Source organism: Rhinoderma darwinii, chromosome 3 (genome assembly GCF_050947455.1).
Source record: "Rhinoderma darwinii isolate aRhiDar2 chromosome 3, aRhiDar2.hap1, whole genome shotgun sequence".
In the NCBI taxonomy this organism is placed as follows: Eukaryota; Metazoa; Chordata; class Amphibia; order Anura; family Rhinodermatidae; genus Rhinoderma; species Rhinoderma darwinii.
This window is the reverse complement of record NC_134689.1, coordinates 157,795,511-157,820,720: the sequence shown is the minus strand read 5'-3', so window position 1 is coordinate 157,820,720 and position 25,210 is coordinate 157,795,511. Positions and strand designations below refer to the sequence as shown.

The window sequence follows — 25,210 nt, the reverse complement described above, 5'->3', positions numbered from 1 at the left end:
TGCCTTTGTCCCCATGACAACACTTCCTGCTCCTGTATTATAGGAGCTGAGAGCAGAGGCGAATCCAGGATTAATTCCTAAAATGGGCGGAATAATATCACACCTCTTCGAATTTGTTTTCTGTGATCGCTCCCCTCATCACTCTCTTAAACAACACAAACAGGAAAATGAAAGTGGAGCATAGAATCAACTAATAATACAGGCCTACATTCACTTTTATAGTCAGAGACAAGTGTATACTACCGCTATACAAGCAACAATATAACCAATAATACGGCCAAACAGTGAACATATAGTGGTCAGATACCAATTCTACAATGGTGGGCTGCAGAATATTATCACGCATATCGTGGCCATATAGTGGTCAGATACTAATATTACACTGGCAATCTGCAGAGTATTATCACACTGCAGACCATACAACAATATATAGTACTGAGCAGACGCAGCTACAGGCAGAATACATAACAATTAGATCATGTTCAGACGTGGCAGAATTTTTCCGCTGCAAATGTTGGTGCAGATTTGGGGCAATTACGCAACGAATCTGCAGCAACATTTGCATATTTGACAGGTAATTCAGACATTGCAGATATCACAGCGGACTTGCCACAGATTTCAGTTTTTGCATTGCAAAGGCTGAAATCTGCAGTGAAATTCCGCTTCTCCGCAACGTCATGAGCATGTTGCGGAGGGAAAATTCTGCACCGCAGCCTGATTTCCGCACAGTTATTTTCTGCAACATCTGAACTAAGTTTCCTAAAAATGTATAGAAACAAATGTAAAAAACGGCTGCTGCAGAATTCCACTGCGGACTGTCCGCAGCGGAATTCCACAGTAATTCCGCCACGTGTGAATGTGCCCTTATAGTTAAAATGAATTAGTTACATCATAGGCCAGGGCTTTTTCATACATTTCCAGGAGGAATAACAGAGAACTGTCACAACACAGTGTTCTAAGTAAAGATGCTCCAGATTTGTTATTTCATGGGGAGTACAAGGATTTACTATAACAGACATGTATGGAGAGGTGACAGATTCTCTATAAATCCTCTATGAGTTCACTGACTCACAGGTGAAATGTTATCTGATGGGAGTTGTTGTTTTCCTTTTCTTCTCTGTCTGGCCTAGACCGCCATGACGACTTCTCTTGATGATTGTCGAGTTGGCTGCCCGGACATCTTTGACCCCTCGCTTTAACAGCCTTCCCCAGTCTCTGCAGTAACTAAAATAAATTCAGACCCAGATCAGACTCCTAAATAAATCAGACATCAGACCAGAACCCTTAAATAAATGACCCCAGACCAGACCCCCTAAACTAAGACAGACCCAAGATCAGACCCCCTAAATTAATCAGACCCCTGACCAGACCCTTAAGTAATCAGAGACCAGACCAGTCCCCCTAAACTAATAAAAAACCCTTAGAACACTACACCCTCAGTTAATCAAACCCCAGACCCTTTAAATAAGCGGAGCGTCAAGCGCCTTTAGTGTACGTTGTCCTATGACAGAGCAGAACTACAGATATGACAAGGCAGGTGTAAACTCAGCCATACAGCTACAGATGTGTCTACACCTAACTTTTCTTGAATTGTGTTGTTTTACAATTTGTCATTATACCAATTCAATACAATCTCGCACCATCCAGTAAACAAAATGTATATATTAGACATATAATATTTGGGAGTCTCTGGGCGACGGATGACTGGAGAATGTCTGATGAACAGCATCCATCGGAGGCATCCGTTGGAGATATATGTTTTTCTTACATTTCTGTTTAATATCTTACGCCATACATTTTGGGATATGTCCGGTTTGCCATTAGGGAGCACACATCGGTACATCAGATCACTCATGATAATTTATACCCATTAACAATACTGTTAACAAATTGCTATGTATAATTATATAAAATTTAGAAATAACACAGAAAGTATATCTTTATTTAGTCTAATAATGTATTATGTGTCGTGTGTATATTCAAATTGTGCACACCCTACATGACTATGAGTTCACACAGAAACTAGGCAGCTTTTCCTGTCATTTCCCAAGTAGACTGAAATGTATCCTGTTTAAATGATGGTCAAAGGACACAATTGTGCTACCACAAACTATTTCTCAGAAATAAATCTCGACACAGCTGCATATGCGCATCAAAGTGAAGCTTTGGTTTGGAACCACTTTAGTGATAGATAACATTTTTCTGGGCTCCAATGCAAATTCTGTATCTGGCCTCCAACTACAATTGTCTCTTTATAATACTGATATCTTGTTATGTGGCAGAGGGGCTTTTTGACCCACCAATGCTCAGGTGTGACTGCTACCAATGCACCTCTACATATATATATATATATATATATGTGTGTATATATATATATATATACACACACACACACACACACATATATATGTATATATATATATGAAAAAAATAAAATAAATATATATATATATATATATATATATATATATATATATATATATATATATATATATATATATATATACATACGCACCCCTGATTACGTTAGGGGATTGCAAAAATACCATCAACCAAAAATTGTTGTGAACAAATGTAATCATTACGGACAATCACCAGTCTCGTTGAAGACGTTGAAGCTGGTTTTGTTTGCGACACTATTTTGCACCAATAACTGTCTAAATCTCAAAAATGTGTCTGAAACTACAGTAGGACAAGACAACACTAATAAATAACATGCAAAGAATGTGCACCAAAAAACAAGTGCAAGAATAGCCAAAACGAGGCGCAAAAAGGATAATTATTCTGCCCCACTGTGTAACTACATTAATATGTAGAAAATTGTTTTTGCTTATTTGATTGTTCATGGACACACATCATTATTATATATCACTGTAGTCCGAGCTGAACTGAGGACCTATTATAATTGTGTCATTACTTATAATGGTTTAACTTCTTTGACTTAACAGGGGAGGAATGGTTCAGACAAGTGAACAGTATCAGTTTGTACACCATGCCCTGAGCCTTTATGAAAGTCGACTCTCTGCAGAAACAGTCCAGTGAAAGTCTGAGAGTTGGAGAGATAGAGATCTTTTTAGGTAATTACCTGAATTACCGACCAGCAGTTTCTTGAAGGAGTAAAATAGGCTCCATGGACAAGAATGTAGAGTGAATATGTGAGGGAATGTCGGAACGTCTGACAATAGTGTGTCATTGAATGTACCTGGACCGCAAGTTTCTGCAGAAACAATGGACGATATAGAAGATGTACATGGATTTTCCATATATAACTGGAAGGTGGATATACCTGTGAAATAAGATAATCTACCGCACAGAATGTACGTACTACTGCTCCAGACACAGTGGCTGGGGATCTAATGATTATTCAGTGTATAAGAAATAAACGTTTGCAAACTTTGTGTCTTGTAAATGGAATGTCAGTTGTCATACTGTTAAGTGCTATTACTTTTTATGTGGTGAATTTGTTTCCTGCCCACATAAGATTATTGCTGCTAGTGTTCCGAGTACTATGATTAGTTTATTTTTAATTATATAATATTTTTTTGTGTTTATATCTAAACAGTTCAGAAACAGTGAACATTTTATATGGAGATGTGTTCTTGTTCTATTAGCAATTGTGAATTTTCAGCAGGATATATAACAGAGCACAATGTACTTTAATCAGTTGATATGCATTTGCTGTATACTATGGGTTGTACTACGTGCTGCGCCTCTTTTCCAAATCTGAATACAGTGTATTTGTAAATCCTGTGAGTAATTTTACCTGACAACTTTATAGCATCTATTAAAACTGCAAGAAATAAAACTGTTGTCTGCAGATCAATAATTTGGTGCCATAGTGCATTTTAATGCTTTAATCAAAAGTAAATGCATAATATCTAGTTCCGTCTTCTATCAGTGGTCTCCAACCTGGGGCTCCAACCAGGCCTGTTGTGAAACTACAACTCTCAACATGAAACCCGCACCTGTAGTTTTACAATAACTGGAGAAACGGATTTTATAAAATGCATTGAACTTCCCTTTCATGTAATATGTTCTTGATTTTTGTCCTCTCTAATCCTTAGGGCCACACAGAGCGGCACTAACCCAGCTGCAATGCGGCCAACAACCGCGCGGGCACCATGTTCGGTGCGTATGTCAAACTGCCTGTTAATGGCCAGGCGTTGTTGCAGATAAAACTACCCTTTACCCGCAACAGCGCGTGGCCATTAACCGGCTGTTTGACAGCAGCACCAAGCATGGTGCTGGCGCGGTTGTTGTACAGATCGCGAACGGGTCAGTGCCGCTCCATTGTGGCTTTACACTAAGGATTTGTTTAAATCTGCATTCAGTGTTTCTGTTGCTCTGCTCCATCATATAAGAAGAACAACGAAAATACTGAAGTGCTGGAACCGTTGCATGATGGACACCATTCTCGCCCAACGGAAGCCATTCATTTTAATGAGTTCCGTCGGGTTTTCACCATGGTGTCCATCGTTTAACTGGACAAAATAGCGCAACATGCTGTGCTATTCTGTCTGGCATATTTGACCGAATCTGCAACGGAGGCTCCTGACAGCAGATTAGAACAAAGCTTTAGAGCTTCCCTTATAGGAATTATAATACTTGGGCTGTATAGATGAAACCACATCTTGATTTTGGTTTTCTAATCATAACATTGCTGTCAAGTTGTATCCAGCCTTCCCACAACCTCAGATTGAACAATGAGCTTCATGCCTGGTACTGATGATCACATGAAGGCCCCTGCCATTCACAGACTGGTGACAGGAGTCCCTATTTATCCCAAATATTAGTACTTAGTACATGTTATAGTCTAGAATGGCACTCTCATTTGTATACAGTGTATCTGTTTTTCAATGCTTTCTTATAAGTAGAAGGCAAATACATACAAGATAGATGATTGATAGATTTCTTACCGTTAAAATAGACACATGCTCATTAATGGAAGATCATAAGTCTTCCATAGGACAACTCTGTTACTGTATCCAACATGTTAACATTGACTGACAGAGATAAACTATAGGAAAGACGTATAAAAACTAGTGGAGGACTGACCATAGCAACTAGTTGCTTTATTTTTGTATGTAACCTGCTATAAGGGGACATACTATTGGTTGCCAGGGACAACAACATTATTTTTCTTTGTATTACTTTTTTATCAATGAAGTGTAATCTTTATGATTCGTTTATGACAGCAACCAATGGACAAAGATCTCTACTTGAAAATAGTGTCATGTATTTACTATTCTTTTTTAGAGGCCAATTCTCCATATACTATAGTTATACTGTTCACAGCAATGGAGCTCACACAGACGCACACTACAGCACTCAGCAGAAATCTACGGCAATTAACAATCTCCTTTTTTTTTAAGCAAATATCCAAATTTGTCACAGATATGAGGTTGTAGAAGAACACATTACACCCCCTCTGGTGCAGGTTGCTGGGTCATATTAATGTGCTTGTTTTGCAGTCTTAGTTGCTCTGCTCTGAGACCTCTGTACAAGGTCCAGACACAAACATATACATAGATATTAAATCAGTGCTGAAGACTCATGCAATCTGGTGTAGAGTCCCCAAAACAATTGAATAGAAGGAAGTTCTCGTCACTGACTTTTTCCCTCTGTGAAGGCTCATTTCCTTCCTAAAGTTAGCTTCACTTATCTAAGTTGTTGGACAGAAGTATGGAGTGAGTGCTAGGTGGAAAATGGATGCGATTTTATATGTTCTGCTGGTTATCTGCTTATCCTACGGAATAACAGGTAAGAGGGATCCAGGTGGGGAGTACTAATATAGAAGTGAAGGTTTTACCAGGGAACATGTGTATATTTATAGTTCTACATGAAGTTAGATGTGTCTCATAAGCTGACACTGTACACTATATATCCAAACAGTAAATTCAGCAGTATAATAAAAGGACAGCATACAATATATGGTTGTATAGGACTGTACAGCTTTATTCAGGCATTCTGCGGGATAGGCCTGAGCAACCATAAGGTAAAACTGTCATTCACTGCCAGAACCAATAAAAAGTGTTTTTTATGTGTTGGACCATCATTTAGAAATAATGTGCTTTAAGAATCAATTTAAAATGAAAGTAATGTCTATTCTTTTAAATAATGTATTTCCCAAACTTAGCCTGTGGTTGGGATATTATTACTCGGATTGAAATCTCAATCCACTAATTGCCAATGTTCTTAAATAGTTTTATACAGCCCCTCATACATCAATATTGGCTTCAGGTTTGCATATTATTAAGTGAACTATGTTGACTCTATGTCAGAGATATTTGTATAGCAATATGAAGGGTATATACTGCAATTTTTGGTGCTTTTCTCACCTCTAGATGGCACTGCTTCTTTTACGTCCTGCCGATAATACATCTTCATAGCTAGACACAATGTATATTTATGTAATAGTATAAATAATAAAATAGAGCATAATGCTAAATTAAATAGAAGGTTAGTCATAAAGCTTGAGTTTGAATGTATAAGTTTACTTCAAAAAATGCTTTTAAGGTGGCAGAGGGGAAAGGTAACATTCAAAAAAGGTAAACCCAATAGCCTACTACATAATGGCAATGATACAATTAAAAACAATACATGTCTTAGAAATATATTTGTGGTTCCTGACTTTTGACTCAATTATTATTATTATTAGTATTATTATTATTATTATATGTTGTTATTATTATAGTATCCTCTGTATGCAATCTGTATATTTTCCATGACTACGGTATATCCAAAAAAAGGTTCCTGCAGATCTCGCTAGGTAGAAATTCACATTAATATATAGGATATGTTTAATTTATGTACTTCACTGTTTTGCATTATCACTATCAAGAATTCCTACAACGAGTTATTGTGCCTATTTAGTGTCAAATATTTATTTTTTTTTTTTATTGCAGATAAATATTAATAGAAAAATAGCTAAACAAAAAGACTAACATTAAATAAGTTGTAAATTTCTTCATAAGCATTACAGATGTCATAAGCAATTCAGAATATATATATGTGTGTGTGTGTGTGTGTGTGTGTGTGTGTGTGTGTGTGTGTGTGTGTGTGTGTGTGTGTGTGTGTGTGTGTGTGTGTGTGTGTGTGTGTGTGTGTGTGTGTGTGTGTGTGTGTGAAAGATAAAACTGAAACACAGTACCTTACATAATTTGTTCTTGTATAGGATATTTCACAACTAAATATATAGATATATTAGATAAGCTGCTTTATGTTCACACAGAGATGCATTTGGTGTCCTGAAATAAAGTTAATCAGAAATGGGCCCGGTAATCCTGTGAAAGTGACTAGCCCTCTGCCCGATTTAGCCAAATTGAATGAGACTGTCTTGGTCCTGTGTGCTCAGAAAATGATTATTAACTCAAGCCAGTTCTATTTTCTGCATTTCTGCATTTCTTCTGCATTTTTCATGTTATGATGATCTCATTGATGTTGTGCTCAATTCTAATTGTCAAAAAAATGACATTTTTGAGATTATGAATTTTTAGGCCATTTTAGCAATATTTTTACTTTTTTGAATGATCAGCTTTTCAGAAGTTCAATTTTATATATAACTTTTTTTTTACATAGTCTTTTCCAGGACCATCTATTTACATTTACATTTAATGGGGTATTACCAGCTACACTTAAATTTTTACCCTTTAGACCTTTTTACTTTAGACTACTTCTCCATCTCATGAAACTCAGGTAAAAGTGGTAGTCTAAGATGCTCCCTGTTTTCTACCGAATCTTATATGTCTGCAGAGTCTACTGAATTCAGCAAGCAGACATGTATATATATAGCGTATATTTTATATGCTTGTGCCCACCTACTCCACATCATGGCTGGATCACTGAAGAGACGGTGAGCTGATTCTTTTTAAAAGAGTAAAGTGCAATCCCACACACTTATAAAAGCCATCGACTTCTTTACTAGAACATTTCTACAAAACAGACAGGCATCACCAGATCCGCTTACATGCTTCAGGCTACTCTGTGCCCTCGATCATAGCATGGTGCATGTCTAGTAAGACTAAGTGAATTATTTGAAATTGACTGGATTTCTGCAATAATTACTGATAAAATGTGATTGCTATCTAAGTCAGTACACAGTTGTACTGAACATGTCTTTTATTGAGCACATTGAGTAAACATCCACAGTGCAAGCAGAAAAAGTAAATAAACCTCTGCGTAAAGGACTTCATCAAGAGCTAATTGGCAGAATGTGTTTGAATGAAGGAGATGAGATTGGAAGTGTGGGCTTCACAGGTGCGTTGCCCATTAAATAAAGGCACACAAAGCCTGGTTACTGACAAATCTGTTCTTCTCAAGAAAGATTGGTTAGTCTTAACCATGCCTAGAGTCAACAACTTGATTGACTCAACAGAAGACCTCAAAAGATGTGTAAAAGATACACAAGATGCTGGATAAGGGAACAAAAGCATTGCTTAAGACCTGAGTGTACATCAATCCACAGTCAGACAAATTGCCAGCAAATTAAGAAAATTCAGAACTGTTGCTACTCTCCCTTTGAGTCTGTTTAGATCACTCCAAGAGCACAATAGGCTATCCTGAAAGATGTGAGAAAGAACCCAAGGATAACAGCAAAATACCTACTAAAGGCTCTGTTCATTTGTCAAATCTTAGAAACACTGAACAAGAATGGTGTTAATGTAAGGACACCACAAAGGAAGCTGCTGCTGTCAAAAAAAAATGTGCGCTCCATCTCAAGTAGGGATGAGGGAACCGATTCAGCATGAATTGAATTCGGTCTGCATTTCCCAACAGTTTCGGATTCGCCTAAATCCCAAATTTTTGGGATTCGCGGTGCATGAATTGTCAAAATGGCGGCCACCTGCAAGTGCCGGGCACGGTTTTGACAATTATAGAAAATAGAGGGGAGGAGAGGAGATTAACAAAAACCCATATTCAAAACCTTCCCTGGTCTTCCGACGCGTTCATGCCGGCAAGGGCGATGACATAACTGTCCCTTGTTCGACTCTCTGATGTCTTCTAGGACTATATCCCACTTAGATACAGTCTTAAAAGACATCGGAGAATCTGACAGGGTTATTGGGGGACTTGTGATTAATCACTAGTCTCAAGTTTTCCCAAGACCACCTGGATGTACCACAATGTTTCTGGGGGAAAATGTGTTATAGACAGATGAGACAAAAGTAAAACTTTTTAGCACAAATACACAAAGCTATGTTTGGGGGGAAAAGAACTGCACAACAACACCAAAACCCCATCCCAACTGTAAAGCATGGTGCAGGGAACATCATGGTTTGGGACTACTTTGCTGCCCCAGGGCCTCAACACCTTGCGATCATTGGGGAACAATGAATTCAAAGGTTTATCAAAGAGTTTTCAGGAGAATGTAAGGGCAGTAGTCCATCTCCTCAAGCTGAAGAGACGTTGGGTGGTTCAACAGGACAATGACCAAAAGAACACAAGTAAATCAACTAAAGAATGGTTGTAAAAGAAGATTTGTGTTTTCGAATGGCCAAGACAGTTCTGACCTTATCCCTATATTGTTGTTGTGGCATGACCTGAAGAGGGCTGTGCACGCAAGGCATCCTAAAAATATTGATGAACTGAATCACATTTCTAAGGAGGAATGGTCTAAAATTAATTCTCAATGTTTTGCAAATGTTATTTGCAGATACAGGAACCATTTGGTTGAAGTGATTGCTGGTAAATGCAGACCTACAGGTTATTAAATACAAGGGTTCACTTACTTTTTCTCCCTGTACTGTAGATGTTTACTCAATAAAAGACATGAACAGTACAACTGATTGTGTGTTATTAGTTTAGTTAGATTGTGTTTGTCTATAATTTTAACTTAGATAACAACCAGACCACATTTTATTAGTAATCAATGCAGAAATCCAGGTAATACCAAAGTGTTCCCGTAATTTTTTGTATAACAAATAACCTGCACCCCTTATGTGATCACTAGGACTAATATAGGATGCAGCACTGCCACCTGTACAGACATATCATTCATTTAATGCTGAGTATCTAACAAGTGAAGCAATAAAAAACAATAAAAAGCAATAAAAGCACTTCAGCCTACCCTAATAGTTGTTTTGCTGTCTTCTATATCCAAAATGCTTAAAATCATATTTCAGTTATTCTTTGTATTATGAAAAGTTATACAATTTTCCAATATATTTTCTGAATCAATTCCTCACCGTTTGCAAGATCTCTGCTTGCAGTCATTCAATAGGAACCTTTATTGCTTACATCGAGTAAATACTGTGCTGGTCATGTGATGATCACACAGGTGAAGGACTGATTACAGTTACACATCTAATTGGAGCTGTGTCTTGTAACGAGCCACGCACCTGTGTGTCCATCACATGGCCAGGACAGATTCTTATTCGCTGGCACTGAACAACGAAAGCTCTCATTGATTAACAGTAGGCAGAGATCTTGAAAATTGAGAAGAATTGATACAGAACATTTATTAGAAAATGTTATAACTTTTCATTATGCAAATATAACATTTATTGGCTGAAACCAGAATTGCTCTTTAAGTTTTTTCTTTTCTCTTCCTACGTGCCTGTGTACCAAGCATTATGTGGTTGGATAAATACGCCTGGCAATTTTTTAATACAGACAGGCGACTAATCAAAAGCCAGTATTAAACAACTGCGCATGAGTAAAATGCGCCAAACTTATTAAGAGGCACACGTCTCTTAATAAATTTATAGCATCTGTGCCTGTTCCTTACACCTGAAAATCAAATCTAAGTCTGCCATAAGTTATAGTAAACTTTTTGGTCTGTGGTAGGTCCCGCCCCTCCTGCTAAACCCCACCCCTTTCTCAACACTTTTAAAAAGTGGCAAAAAAAAAGCATAAAATGGCAAAAAGTTGCAATTTACTTCGCAAATATGGCGTGCGCCACAAAAGTGGTTTAAAGCCGTTAATAAATCCACACTTTGTGCTTTATATTTAGCGGGTACTTGAGAATGTATATAATATGAAACTATAGAAATCGGTGGATCAACTGCAGAGCAGAAATATTCTTAAATAAGTTAAATGTGTTCATATTAAATTGCCAGTTTTCAGTACTGATTATGTTTGATTCGCATGAGAATGAGAAAAAAACCTATAATAAATACACAATACTGTGAAATCGTTAGAATGGCCCTTTATGTAAATGAGTATGTACCCCCGAAATAAAAAAAACGATTATTTTAAATAGAAGTCCTTCGGTTTTCTAATGCTATCTAGTTGTTACAAATTCTATAAAACATTTCCTTTGGATTTATTTATACTTGTGTTAAACTTTCAAGTATTTTTATGCAATAATGGCGCAGTTTGTAGAGCTCTTCTGGCTGTCATAAATACTGAAACCCCAGCGGACCCATTATAAGTCAATGAGGTCTATCAAGATTCGGCACAGCTGTCTTAGTTCTGTTATAAATGGAAGTCATAGTGCTAATGTGAACAGAGCTATAGATATGTTACCTTCTGGGAAAAGCTTGTAGCAACAATATGGCTGCCATAATACCCCCCAAAGGTTTTGCTTTCATGCAATCCTGATATATATAATAGCATTATACAACCTTTCCGTTCACATCAATATATACCTAGACAGATTTGATGTATTGGAGTCTGGGAAACAGAGTGAACACCCCAGTAAGCAAATAGCGGACATTTTGGTTGTTCTCCTGCTTTCCCAGGAACAGATATAACTAACAAACTGTTGTTAACATTGTTTACCAGCTTGACAGGGGTAGGAAACTCAGGGACTTATATGTGTATATGTGTATTTTACCGTCCTTAAGGACAAGGCCAATTTTGGCCTTGAGTACCGAACAATTTTTTTATATTTCCCTCTTTGCATCCCGACGCTCATAACTTTTTTATTTTTTGTGCGACATAGTTGTATGAGACTTTGTTTCTTGTGGGACGAGTTGTACTTTATGTAGATACCATTTATTGTTACAAATACATTATCATTTATATAAATTTTTATTTTGGCAAAAATGCAGGAAAAAAAGCAGTTCCGCTGCAGTTTTAATATATTTTTTTTTACACCATACACCGATCATCATAAATAATGTTATACATTTGTTATTCAGGTTGTTATGGTTGTGTGCAATACCAAATATGTCTATATTATTTCATGTTTTGGGACTTATATTTTAAAAAGTTGTTTATTGTAAAAAAAATTGTATTTGTGTATTTTTTAACTTTTTATTTATTTATCATTAATTTCTTTTACATTCATTTAGCTTTTTTTTTTAATCCCATAAAGGGATTTTTCATTTTGAGATTTATTTTTTAACTGTAATGTACTGGAATAGATCTATATGCCAGTACATTAGGCTGTGTACTGATTGTACACAGCCAGTTGTTAGGGCATACCTCAGTATGCCCTAACAGCAGGAAATATGTTCAGACAGCCCTGGGGTCCTTCAATGGCCATACAAGTTATGGGCTTTGATCGTGTCACAGGGATTTTTTGTGACGCGATCAAAGGGCAGTCCCCCCTCCACTGAACGTTGCGGTCAGCTTTGATCGCGGCATTCAAGGGGTTAACGGCGAAGAGAAGAGGTTTCTCTTCTCTCCAGCGTTAGAGCAGGGCTGTGGCTGTGTATTACAGCCATTGCTCCACTCCTGATCGCGCGTGGACACTGGCTGTCACACAGGACGAGAATGCTCGACCTAATGCGCAAAGTACCCGCCGCTCAGGAAGAGCATTCACGTCCTGTGTCAGTAACCAGTTGAAGGAGCACTCACACCAATTTTTTATTCTCTGGCCCGTTGAAAAGGCACATTATGTAAATGATGGTGAAGGTAATTTTCTTACCGATGGCTGTATTTGTGAGTTATCCACTCCCTTCTGATCCTCAGCTGTGTCATGTGACCAGCAACAGAACTCTTCTAGGACACAGTGTCTCATGTGTGGACAGGAAGTCAGTTTCTTAATTCATTACTATCACAGCCTCGATGTGAGTCTTACAGTAATGAATGGAGAAACTGACTTCCTGTCCACACATGAGATGCTGTGGTAGATGGAGAGTCCTATTGCTGGTCACATGACACAGCTGAGGATCAGAAGGGAGGGGATAACTCACAAATACAGCCACAGGTAAGAAAATTACCTTCACCACCATTTACATAATGTTCCTCTCTAATGGGCCAGAGAATAAAACATTTTTGCGGGAGTGCTCCTTTAAAGGAAAATGCTCTTTAAATTAAGTGGAGGAGACTTGAGACTGCAGGAATAATACCAACAAAGCTGAGAAAGTCATGCATTTTTTGCAGTTGTATATTATATATTATAATGTGTTTTTCCACTTACTGTTACAGAGAGCTTTCTAATATATCATGACCAGAAGAATGTTTGTATTAACATTGGCAAGTTTGTGAGCGTTACCAAATGTAATGTGACATATCGCAGCCAACACTGGAAATGGACAGAAGATGGGAAACTACATAATGTCAAATCTTCCATGTGTCTGGGCATCTCTCTCACTTCTGCATCACACTTTCGCCCAGCCATTCTTGTAGACTGTGCTAAGGCTCCCACATGGACATGCCATAAAAATGAAGGACTTCTTGAGGTTGAAAATACATCTCTGTTCTTGAGAAAACAAGGAACAAGGGCTATTGTAAAAAAGGGAACAAAATACCCCAATACCTGGAAAAGACTGGAAGTGGATGAAATGGGAAAAAGTGTATTTGAAAACATATGTCAAGATGAAGGTGAGTAATATTCATATACAAAACCCACTATCTATCTCTCTATCTATCTATCTATCTATCTATCTATCTATCTATCTATCTATCTATCTATCTATCTATCTATCTATCTATCTATCTATCTATCTATCTATCTATCTATCTATCTATCTATCATACAATGGAACCTGCCAAAAATGTTATAATTTCTTTTTGTGAATTCCACTTTTAGCAAGTACAATTTGTGTTTTAGGTTTAGGGGGTATTTGACATATCATCGGTAAAAGTTACATAACTTGATAATGACCTCTTGTAAAGGGGAGCAGGAATGTTATATCCATTTATTTACCTCTTTACTATCACTTGAAAATGTTGTGTTTTATTATTCACATAATTCCTTTAATTCTGGAAGAAGCAGCAGTGAGAATGTATTCATGCAGACAAGTGGAACTATCTACAATATATACAATACACTTCAAGTGTTTAATGTTAGGATCATGTGATGTGTTTTAGGGCACTATGTAATGCTTTATTTCCCCTGTTGTGGCGCTGCAATGAAATTAAACATTTACTGTCAGATTTCCCCACCGATGACAGCTAAACGCTGGGAGTCCCACAGGGGACACTTTGTGAATAGCTTATAGTCAAGGGACCCTTATAACAGGTAGGAATTGTCCAAAGTGGACAACCCCTTTAATCTGATCGTTGACCTTAGAATTTAGTTTAAGGATTCCACGATTTTATGCAGAATCCACTGCAAGTTTCTACAGGGGCTGGTAGACAGTGACCGAGATCCACTCTGAAGGTAAAAATAAATTAAGCTCCTCAGATTCCATCAGTTTTCTTTTTTGTTTCAATAAGTTTTCAGTGTATAAACAATCCAGTAAAAATTGGATAGTATCTAAATACATTGCAACAAGCAAATGTAAATCATCAACTATTATAACAGAAATAAATCATTGTGGATATGATATTATACAGTCTTAATGTTGAATCCAAGCGTTCCAAAGACGAGAAAAAGAGTTAACCGTATGGTTCCCATAAGCAATAATTTTCTCATATAGGAAGGTGGTATTAATGGAAGAAATAACCTCTGCAAGGGGTGGAATTGTTGGACTTTTCCAAAATTGTGTTAAGACTAGCCTTGCAATTAAAAGTCTCTTACAAACCAAGATTCTGTACTGCGTGGGGATGTCATGAGTACCTATGGATAGTAAAGCTAATTGGGGTGAAATAGTGATCTGTATGTGGGATACACCTGCTATCAAATGGAAGACAGAGCTCCAGTAAGATGTTAGTCTTGGGTATGGCCATAAGATATGGTGTAGTGTGCCTTTACATCCGCAATATCTCCAGCAAGTTTGTGGAGAGCTTGGATACCAGTGTAGCACAGTTTTCCTAGCTGCCTCGAAGTGTGAACTACATCTAAGGGATTTATTAATAAAACTAAGAGCTTGTAACCCAATCAATATCAGTAAAAAAAAATATGCCCATTTCCTTTCCCCACAATCTAATAGGGTAAGTTTTCTGAAATTGACTGTGAGCATTCATTATACGATAGATAAATTTATGACCTTTGAACTTCTTATCAAAAATATTAAATCTAAAGGAATTCCACTGGAGTGAAGAAATACCATTACATGACAAGAAATATCTGATTTGCCAAAATTTGTAAAAATCCCTTCAAGGAAGCAAGAACTGTGCAGATAGATCTGCAAAAGGAATAAGAAAATCACCGTTGTATAATTCAACTAAAGTAGAGATACCGTTTAGGGCCCATAAGGCAATGTTCAAGTGAGGGATAGCTAAAGATAATATTTCTAGTGGGATATGAGTTTTCAATATGACTGTCCTAATATCTGAGTTGTTATGAAATTGCAACCAACTACTTAAAGAGGCTCTGTCACCACATTATAAGTGCCCTGTCTCCTATATAAGGAGATCGGCGCTGTAATGTAGGTGACAGATGCTTTTTACTTTTTTTAAAACGATCTATTTTCACAACGTTAGGAGCGATTTTGGTTTATGCTAATGAGCTTTCTTAATTCCCAAGTGGGCGTATTTTTACTTCCGACCAAGTGGGCGTTGTACAGAGGAGTGCATGACGCTGACCAATCAGCATCATGCACTCCTCTCCATTCATTTACACTGCACTAGCGATATAGATATATTGCTATGTGCAGCCTCATACACAAACCCTAACATTACTACAGTGTCCTGATAATGAATACACATGACCATCCAGCCTGGACGTCATGTGTACTCAGAATCCTGACACTTCTGACTCTTTTTTGTGAGATTCCGGCAAGTGAAACGAAATCTCGCGAGATTACGGAGCTAAACGAGATTTCGTATCCGTTGCTGTAAATCTCACAGAAAAGAGTCAGAAGTGTCAGGATTCTGAATACTCCTGACGTCCTGGGTGGATGGTCATGTGTATTCATTATCAGGACACTGTAGTAATGTTAGGGTTTGTGTATGTAGCTGCACATAGTGATATATCTATATCGCTAGTGCAGTGTAAATTAATGGAGAGGAGTGCATGATGCCGATTAGTCAGCGTCATGCACTCCTCTGTACAACGCCCACTTGGTCGAAAGTAAAAATACGCCCACTTGGGCATTAAGAAAGCTCATTAGCATAAACTAAAATCGCTCCTAACGTTGTGAAAATAGATCGTTTTTTTTTATAAAAAGCGTTACTGTCACCTACATTACAGCGCCGATCTCCTTATGTAGGAGACAGGGCACTTATAATGTGGTGACAGAGCCTCTTTAAGAAGGCTCGTGAGATTGGGGAGATATGAGGTGGCTGTTGAATGTTTCAAAAAGGGGCTATTATCAAAGCTTTCAGGTTAGTTTGAGAGGCCAAGGTTTTTCAATATGTATCCAGTGTTATGTGAGGTCTAAAGTCCACCAGTGGGTCATTTGCGATACCTAATTTGCCACATAATCGGAAATCATATCTGGTATCCCTAAACCACCTTTCCTCTTATTCTTGGTTAGTAATTTGTAGGAAATATGCGGTTTGCCCAGATAAAATTAGATAATCTTGGTTCTAAATAAATATAGGACCTTTGGCAATAACAGCATTTTAAAAGCCCCTATCCTACCGATGCACAATATTTCAAACTAAGTTAGCCGCTGAATTTCTGTGGAGAGTTGAGCTAAAAGGCGTTCATAATTACAGTTATATAGTTGTTTATGCAAAACAGTCAAAGTTCTACCCAAGTACTGTATGACTTCCAGTTATCAATCACACGAATATTTATTCTTCAAAATTTAAAACTGGTCATGAGATAAGTTCATGGGAAGTATCTGAGGTTTCGGGGTATTGAGTTTGTAGTATGAAATGGCCCCAAATCTTTTAATGATATCGAGGGCACTATCTAGGGAGGATTCGGGCTGCAACAAGGTAAGTATTACATAATCAGCATATAATGAAATAGTATGTACGTTGACCCCAATTTCAATTCCCCTTACAGATGTGTCTTCTTGCAAAGCCTGAGTAAGAGGTTGCATGAACAGGATAAAAAAAGGAGATAATGGGCAACCCTGTCTAGTATTATTAGTAATATTGTAGTCATCAGACATAGAGCTGTTGGTAAATGCAATATAAGGAGCTGAGTACAAGGCACGAATGGCGGTTAAAATGCTTCCTGTAAATCCCAGTTGTCTTAATACAGAAAATGCTTATGTCCAATTAATTCGGTTGAAAGCCTTTTCTGCAGTGATAGCAAAACTGCAGGTATCCTATGAGAAGTAATGTATTGCATAATATTCAACACCTGTCGGCCTTTAACAAAACCCACCTGATCTTACTTGAAGGAGGGCAAGAACGGAGTTAATCTAGAGGCTAATAGTTTAGCATAAATTTTTAGATCTGCATTTAGCAAATAGGCCTACAATTTTGGAGAGTGTCTGGGCTTTTCCCTGATTTAGGGAGAGTAACTATTAGGGCCGATTGATTTTCCTTAGGAAATGCACCAGTTGTCACAGCATTATGATAGGTTTGGCATAAGTGAGAGACAAAAATATGTTGAAATGACTTTAATAGTTTTACAAATGTTTACATCTGTAATAGGCAAGTTGAGAGATAATAGCTGTCCATCTAATAATTTAGGGAGATGTAGGGTTTGCATAAATGACTGAACGTCTTGATCTGTTATATAAGGAGAAAATGGATCATCCCTCAAATTATAGAGCGATGAGTAGTAATTTCAAATTTATTAGCAATATCATGAGGATTATAAAGTTTCCCATTAGTCCGTTTATCCAACAAAAACAGGATTCTAGAATTGCATGTTGAATTTTAAGGCACGAGGCTAACAATTTCCCTGCTTTATTATTTTGGGAATAATAATGTGATTTTGTTTTTTCCTTAGCTTTCTCTCGTAGTTCTGTAATAAACATGCAGGTGTTGCCTAAGTTGAAAAGTTTTTCAGCTTGGTCTGGTGTTTGTCAGGCTTTATTAACCCCTTACCGACATTTGTCGTAAGTATACGTCATGGAAAGCCAGTGCTTCCCGCAAAATGTCGTATACTTACGACAAATGTTTGGCTGAGTCGGTGCAATCATCGCCGGATCTCAGCTGTATCAGCTTCGATCCCCGCCATTAACCCCTTAAGTGCAGCGCTCAAACGCGATCGCTGCACTTAAGGTGTTTGCAGCTCATCGGAACCCCAGCAATGAAATTGCCGGGGTTCCGGTGGCTGCAATGGCAACCGGAGGCCTAATACTGGCCTCCCGGTCTGCCTAGCACCGAAGGCGGTCAAGATCCGCCCGGAGGCGGAGCCTGATCGGCTTCCGTAGCTGCCGGCAAGATGGCGCCAGCTCAGAAGCTGATCCGGCGTCATCAGCGGTGGAAGTCAGCTGTATGTTACAGCCGACATACACCTGTAATGGCAGGAACCTGAGCTAGCTCCGATCCCTGCCATTAACCCCTTCGATGCAGCAATCGAAAGCGATTGATGCATCGTAGCGGTTACTAGCAGATCGCCAGCCCTGACAGGAAATCAGGACTGGCGACTGCTGCTATGGTAACAGGAGACACAATGGTCTCCTGCTCTGCCATTACGGAAGCCGATTTAGGCCCCGCCGGGAGGCGAAGCCTAATCGGCTTGCTGTCAGTGAATGACTGACAGATCAAATACATTGCACTACGTAGGTAGTGCAATGTATTAGAAAAAAAAAAATCTGACCGTTGGAACTTCAAGTCCCCTAGTGGGACTTGAGAAAAAGTGTAAAAGAAGTATAAAAAAAGTGTAAAAAAAGTGCAAAAAATAAAAGTTTGAAAACAATAAACGTTTCAAGTCATAAAATAAAACACAATCCCCCTTTTACTATTATCAAGTCCTTTATTATTGAAAAATAATAATAAACCATACGTATTTGGTATCGCCGCGACCGTAACGACCTGAGGTATCAAAATATTATATTATTTATTGCACGCGGTGAACAGCGTAAAAAAAAACGTAAAAAACTTTACCAGAGTTTCTGTTTTTTTGGTCACTTTGCCCTACAAATATTAGAATAAAAAGTGATCAAAAAGTCGCACGCATCCAAAAATGGTACCTATAAAAACTATAGCTCGTCCCGCAAAAAACAAGCCCTCATACAGCTCCGTCGACAAAAAAATTAAAAAGTTATGGTTCTCACAACTTGGCGACAGAAAAAAAGACATTCTTTTTACAAATGTAATTTTATTGTGCAAAAAGTTGTAAAACATAAAAAAGTGCTATAAATGAGGTATTGCCGGGATCGTACTGACCCGCAGAATAAAGTTAACGTAATTTATAACGCATGGTGAACGCTGTATAAAAAAACTAAAAAAGCTGTGCCAGAAATGCGTTTTTAAGTTTACCTGGCCTCCCAGAAAATAGGATAAAAGGTGATCATAAAGTCGCATGTACCCCAAAATGGTACCAATAATAACTCCAGCTCGTTCCACAACAAACCAGCCCTCATACCACTACGTCTATGAAAAATAAAATTAGTTATGGCTCCAATAAGTCAGGAAATAAAAAAATATGCAGTTGTGCAGGTCCGAGGGGAGCATTTCTTCTGTTTCAAGAGGCGATTTATCAAGGACCTAGAATTAGGGAACCAGGAAGACGAGAGCCCGTATTATACCAGGACAACACTTCCCAGCAAAATTCCTCCCCAAACTGCAAAGTTGCGGAGTGTGGACCAAAAGGGGGATAAGAAAGGACGCCATTTATCAGTGCGACACCGGCCTGTGCAGAAAGTATTGCTTCACAGCGTAACACACATCTATGGATCATTTTATTGTTTTTTTACCCCATTATTATACCACCTGACTATGCCCCTTATATACTCCGCCCGGCTTACATGTACCCCCACATTATAAATGGAAACATCAGCAATACTCAAATAAATATACTACCAAGCAAAATCCGCTCTCCAAAAGGCAAATGGCGCTCCCTCCGCTCTGAACCCTACAATGTGCCCTAACAGAAGTTTCCTTCCACATATATGGCATCGCCATACCCGGGAGAACCCTTTTAACAATTTTTGGGGTGTGTGTCTCCAGCGTCATAAGCTGGGCATGACATATTTGTCACTGAATGGCATATCTAGGGAAAAATATACATTTTTAATTTGCACTATCCACAGTGCAATCATTTATGGAAAACACCTGTGGGGTGAAAATGCTCACTACACCCCTTAATAAATGCCTTGAGGGGTGCAGTTTCCATAATGGGGTCACTTCTCAGGGGTTTCTTTTTATTATTTCACATCTGAGCCTCTGCATTTGTGAACCAATACTTTGTAAATCGCCAAATTAGGCCTCAATTTGACATGGTACGCTTTCACTCCTGAGCCTGGTCGAATGTCCAGGCAAAAGATTAGTGCCCCATGTAGGGTGTTTCTAAAACCGGGAAACACAGCATAATAATTAGAGAGCCGTGTTATGGTGGCACAAGCTGGGCACCACATATTGGCATATCTACGGAAAAAAATCCCATTTTCACTCTGCAATATTGAGTGCACACCAATTTCTGCCAATCACCTGCAGGGTTAAAATGCTTACTACACCCCTAGGTAAATGCATTGAGGGGTGTAGTTTCCAAAATTGGGTCACTTCTGGGGGGTTTCCACTGTTTTGGGCCCAGGGGCGACCAGAAACCAATCCAGCAACATCTGCACTCCAAATGGCGGTCCTTCCCTTCTGAGCCCTGCCGTTTGCCCAAACAGCAGTTTATGACCACATATGTGGTATTGCCGTACTCGGGAACAATTGCTTTACAAATGTTGGTGTAAAGGATTTGCCAGACACAGGTTCTGTGTCGACGCCCGTGAGCAATCAGTCTGCACCTGCTCCTATGTCTGTGAGACTGACTCCATCTTCCACCACTCAGGATGGCAGGCTTAGGAGTGGGAGAGCCTATCACAGCCTGGCCAGACGGAGCTAGTTCCCGCCCACTGTCTATTTATACCTGCCTTTCCTGTTCCTCCTTTGCCTGTGAGTCTTCTATGCTTGTTTCCTGGCTTGCTGCTGCTGCTTGTACTACTGATCCTCTGCTTGTTATTGACCTAGGCTTTCTGTCCACTCTCCTGCTCAGTGTTTTGTACCTCGCTCTCTCCTGGTTTGACTCGGCTCGTTCACCACTCTTGTTGCTCACGGTGTCTCCGTGGGCAGCTGCCCCGTTTCCCTGCTTCTGTGTACCCCTGTCTGTTTTGTCTGTCTTGCACTTACTGAGCGTAGGGACCGTCGCCCAGTTGTACCCCGTCGCTTAGGACGGGTCGTTGCAAGAAGGCAGGGACTGAGTGGCGGGTAGATTAGGGCTCACCTGTCTGTCTCCCTACCCTGTCATTACAGTATCACTGCCTACTTGCAACAACCCGTCCTAAGCGACGGGGTACAATTGGGCGACGGTCCCTACGCTCAGTAAGTGCTAGACAGACAAAACATACAGGGGTACACAGAAGCAGGGAAACGGGGCAGCTGCCCACGGAGACACCATGAGCAACAAGAGTGGTGAACGAGCCGAGTCAAACCAGGAGAGAGCGAGGTACAAAACGCTGAGCAGGAGAGTGGTCAGAAAGCCAAGGTCAATAACAAGCAGAGGATCAGTAGTACAAGCAGCAGCAGCAAGCCAGGAAACAAGCATAGAAGACTCACAGGAAAGGCAGGTATAAATAGACAGTAGGCGGGAACTAGCTCTGTCTGGCCAGGCTGTGATAGGCTCTCCCACTCCTAAGCCTGCCATCCTGAGTGGTGGAAGATGGAGTCAGTCTCACAGACATAGGAGCAGGTGCAGACTGATTGACCACGGGCGTCGTCACTTTTTGGGCGTTTTCATTGTTTTGTCCCCTCAGGGGCTTTGCAAATGTGACATGGCCTCCGCAAACCATTCCTGCTCAATGTGATCTCCAAAAGCCAAATAGTGCTCTTTCCCTTCTAAGCCCCGCCGTGTGTTCAAACAGCCGTTTATTACCACATGTGGGGTAGTGTTTTACTCGGGAGAAATTGTTTTACAAATTTTACGGTCCTTTTTCTCCTTCAGTCCTTGTGGAAATGAGAAAATATTAGCTAAACCTATTTTCTTTGAAAATATTTAGATTGTCATTTTCAGGGCCTACTTCCAATAATTTATGCAAAAAACATGTGGGGTCAAAACACTCACTATACCCGTAGATAATTTCCTCAATGGGTGTAGTTTCCAAAATGGGGCCACTTGTGGGGGGTTTCCACTGTTTTGGCCCCTCAGGTGATTTGCAAATGCGACATGGCCTCCGAAAACCATTCCTGCTAGATTTGAGCTCCAAAAGCCAAATAGCGCTCTGTCCTTTCTAAGTCCTGCCGTGTGTCCAAACAGCCGTTTATTACCACATGTGGGGTATTGTTTTACTCGGGAGAAATTGCTTTACAAATTTTGCGGTGCGTTTTCTCCTTTAGTCCTTGTGGAAATGAGAAAAAAAATCGCTAAACCTACATTTTCTTTGAAAAAATTTAGTTATTAATTTTCACGGCCTACTTCCAATAATTTCTGTAAAAAACTTGTTTGGTCAAAATGCTCGCTATACCCCTAGATAATTTCCTTGAGGTGTGTACTTTCCAAAATGGGGTCACTTTTGGGGGATTTTCTCTGTTTTGGCACCGCAAGAGCCCTTCAAACCTGTTATGGTGCCTAAAATATATTCTAACAAAAATAAGGCCCCAAAATCCACTAGGTACTCCTTTGCTTCTGTAGCCTGTGCTTCAGTCCAGTAGCACGCTAGGGCCACATGTGGGATATTTCCAAAAACTTCAGAAACTGGGCAACAAATATTGGGTTGCATTTCTCTGGTAAAAACTTCTGTGTTATAAAAAAAATTGTATTAAAAATGTATTTCTGCAAAAAAATATGAAATTTGTAAATTGAACCTCTACTTTGCTTTAATTCCTGTGAAATGTGTAAAGGGTTAAGACATTTTCTAAATGCTGTTTTTAATACTTAGAGGGGTGAAGTTTTTAAAATGGGGTGACTTTTTGGAGGTTTCTAATATATAAGGCCCTCAAAGCCACTTCACAACTGAACTGGCCCCTGTAAAAATAGCCTTTTGAAATTTTCTTGAAAATGTGAGAAATTGCTGCTAAAGTTCAAAGCCTTGTAACATCCTAGAAAAATAAAAGGATGTTCAAAAAACTATGCCAATCGAAAGTAGACATATGGGGGATGTTAATTAGCAACAATTTTGTGTGGTATAACTGCCTGTCTTACAAGCAGATACATTTAAATTGAGAAAAATGCTAATTTTTGCAATTTTTCGCTAAATTTTGGTGTTTTTTACAATTAAATACTGAACATATCGAGCAAATTTTGCCAGTAACTTAAAGTGCAATGTGTCACGAGAAAATAATCTCAGAATCGCTTGGATAGGTGAAAGCATTCCGGAGTTATTACTACATAAAGTGACACATGTCAGATTTGAAAAATGAGGCTCTGTCAGGAAGGTCAAAAGTGGCTAAAGAGGGAAGGGGTTAATAAGATCACATTTCTTTATGTCATTAGTAAGGGATGAAAGAAGTTTAAATCTTTCTCTCTTCTCTCTATGACCCAGTTTAATAAAAGTCCCTCTTATAAACGCTTTGTAGGCATTCCACAATATATTAAGATCAGATACGGAGGAGTTAAGTGCAAAATATTCTTTAAGGTCTCTTTCTATTGTTTTCTTATGTACCTGATGAGATATAAGGAAGGAATTACATCTCCAAAGATATGTACTTTGAGGATTATGTTGTTCTTCGATTTGGAGTGTAATTGCTGCATGATCAGACCATTTAATAGTCTAGACTGTGGAAGAATTAGGGAGGAACAACATGTCTTTGAAATAAACGTATCAATTTTAGAGTAGCTACTATGGACTCTGGAGAAGAAAGAGTAATCTTTTTCAGTACTATGTAGTGCCCGCCATACATCATATAGTTCCTCTTTCCACAGCGACTTGTTAAGTGGGTATGTATGCCTCCGAACTATGCATGTAGTGCTCATATGTACATCTACAACTGTGTTAAAATCTCCACAGGTAAGTAGTTTGCCTTGGCGAAATTTATACACAAACCTCAAGATTTTGTGGGGAAAAAACGGAGTTGGCCCTTATTGGGAGCATAAACCAAGACCAGAGTTTAAATCACATTATTAATAGAGAAAACCAAAATAATTTAGTGCCCATAAGCACACCTCTTCATTTAGAACAAAAATTAGATTGATAGACAACCAGAAAGCAAGGATGTTTGATCCGAAAGGCATCTTTTTGGATAATATGCATTTCCTGGGCACAGAAAATGTTGCATGCCAAGGATCTCACTTCATACCACATATAATCCAGTTTTTGCGGGCTATTAAGCCCTTTCACATTAAGAGAAGCAATTTTTAGTACCATTTTAACATATCCGTGCAAATGCTTACAAGTCCCAGCCTGTGCATGTCCTACTGAGGATAAATATACATGGTATTTTAAATTACAGCTAGATATCAAAAGGCATTGAGAACCATTGGATAAAGAAGTGTTAGTGCATCAATCCACATATCAACAATACCAAACAAAAGGTATAACAAATCAAACAAAAAGCTGATAAAACATCCAAAAGGTAGTAAAGTAATAGGCCATAACTGCATCAGAGCTGTCTCAAGACAAAGGGGTGTAAAAGTTAGTGTGTGTCACCTAGTCTTGGGGTTTCCAGTAGGAATAAGCACCTGAAATATAAAGAGAGTAACTCAACAATGGCATTGTTGTCTAGAACCCACAATACGCCATTCTTCTGCAACATGTTGTGGAGAATGGATAGTGGATGTATTTGAAGATGGAAGCTAAATGTTCCATTGGCATAAAAGGGAAGAACCTTCTTCCATGGTTTTTACAATGTATAAAAGTATATTTTATGTGATCAGTAGACGAACTGGGAAACCCATTTATATAGAATTTTGTGTTTAAGAAGAGCAACTGTAATCGGGGCTAATTGATGGCGTAGTTGAAGTGTAGTCACTGAGAGATCAATGTATAAGGAAATCATT

General features: G+C 38.8%; 2 protein-coding genes across 2 annotated transcripts in view; both read left to right on the top strand.

Moving 5' to 3' along the window:
- The window catches only part of PTPRR (protein tyrosine phosphatase receptor type R), a 147,069-nt gene extending 143,264 nt beyond the window's left edge, over positions 1–3,805 (top strand). Inside the window, exon 14 of the mRNA XM_075856954.1 lies at positions 2,949–3,805. Within this exon, the coding sequence (XP_075713069.1) occupies positions 2,949–3,042 (94 nt within the window). The 3' untranslated portion in view covers positions 3,043–3,805. The remainder of the gene's footprint in view (positions 1–2,948) is intronic.
- A 1,874-nt stretch (positions 3,806–5,679) lies between these two features.
- Positions 5,680–25,210, top strand: part of PTPRB (protein tyrosine phosphatase receptor type B) — a 154,592-nt gene continuing 135,061 nt past the window's right edge. The window contains exons 1-2 of the mRNA XM_075856952.1: positions 5,680–5,760; positions 13,318–13,713. Of these exons, the coding sequence (XP_075713067.1) occupies positions 5,706–5,760; positions 13,318–13,713 (451 nt within the window). The 5' untranslated portion in view covers positions 5,680–5,705. The remainder of the gene's footprint in view (positions 5,761–13,317; positions 13,714–25,210) is intronic.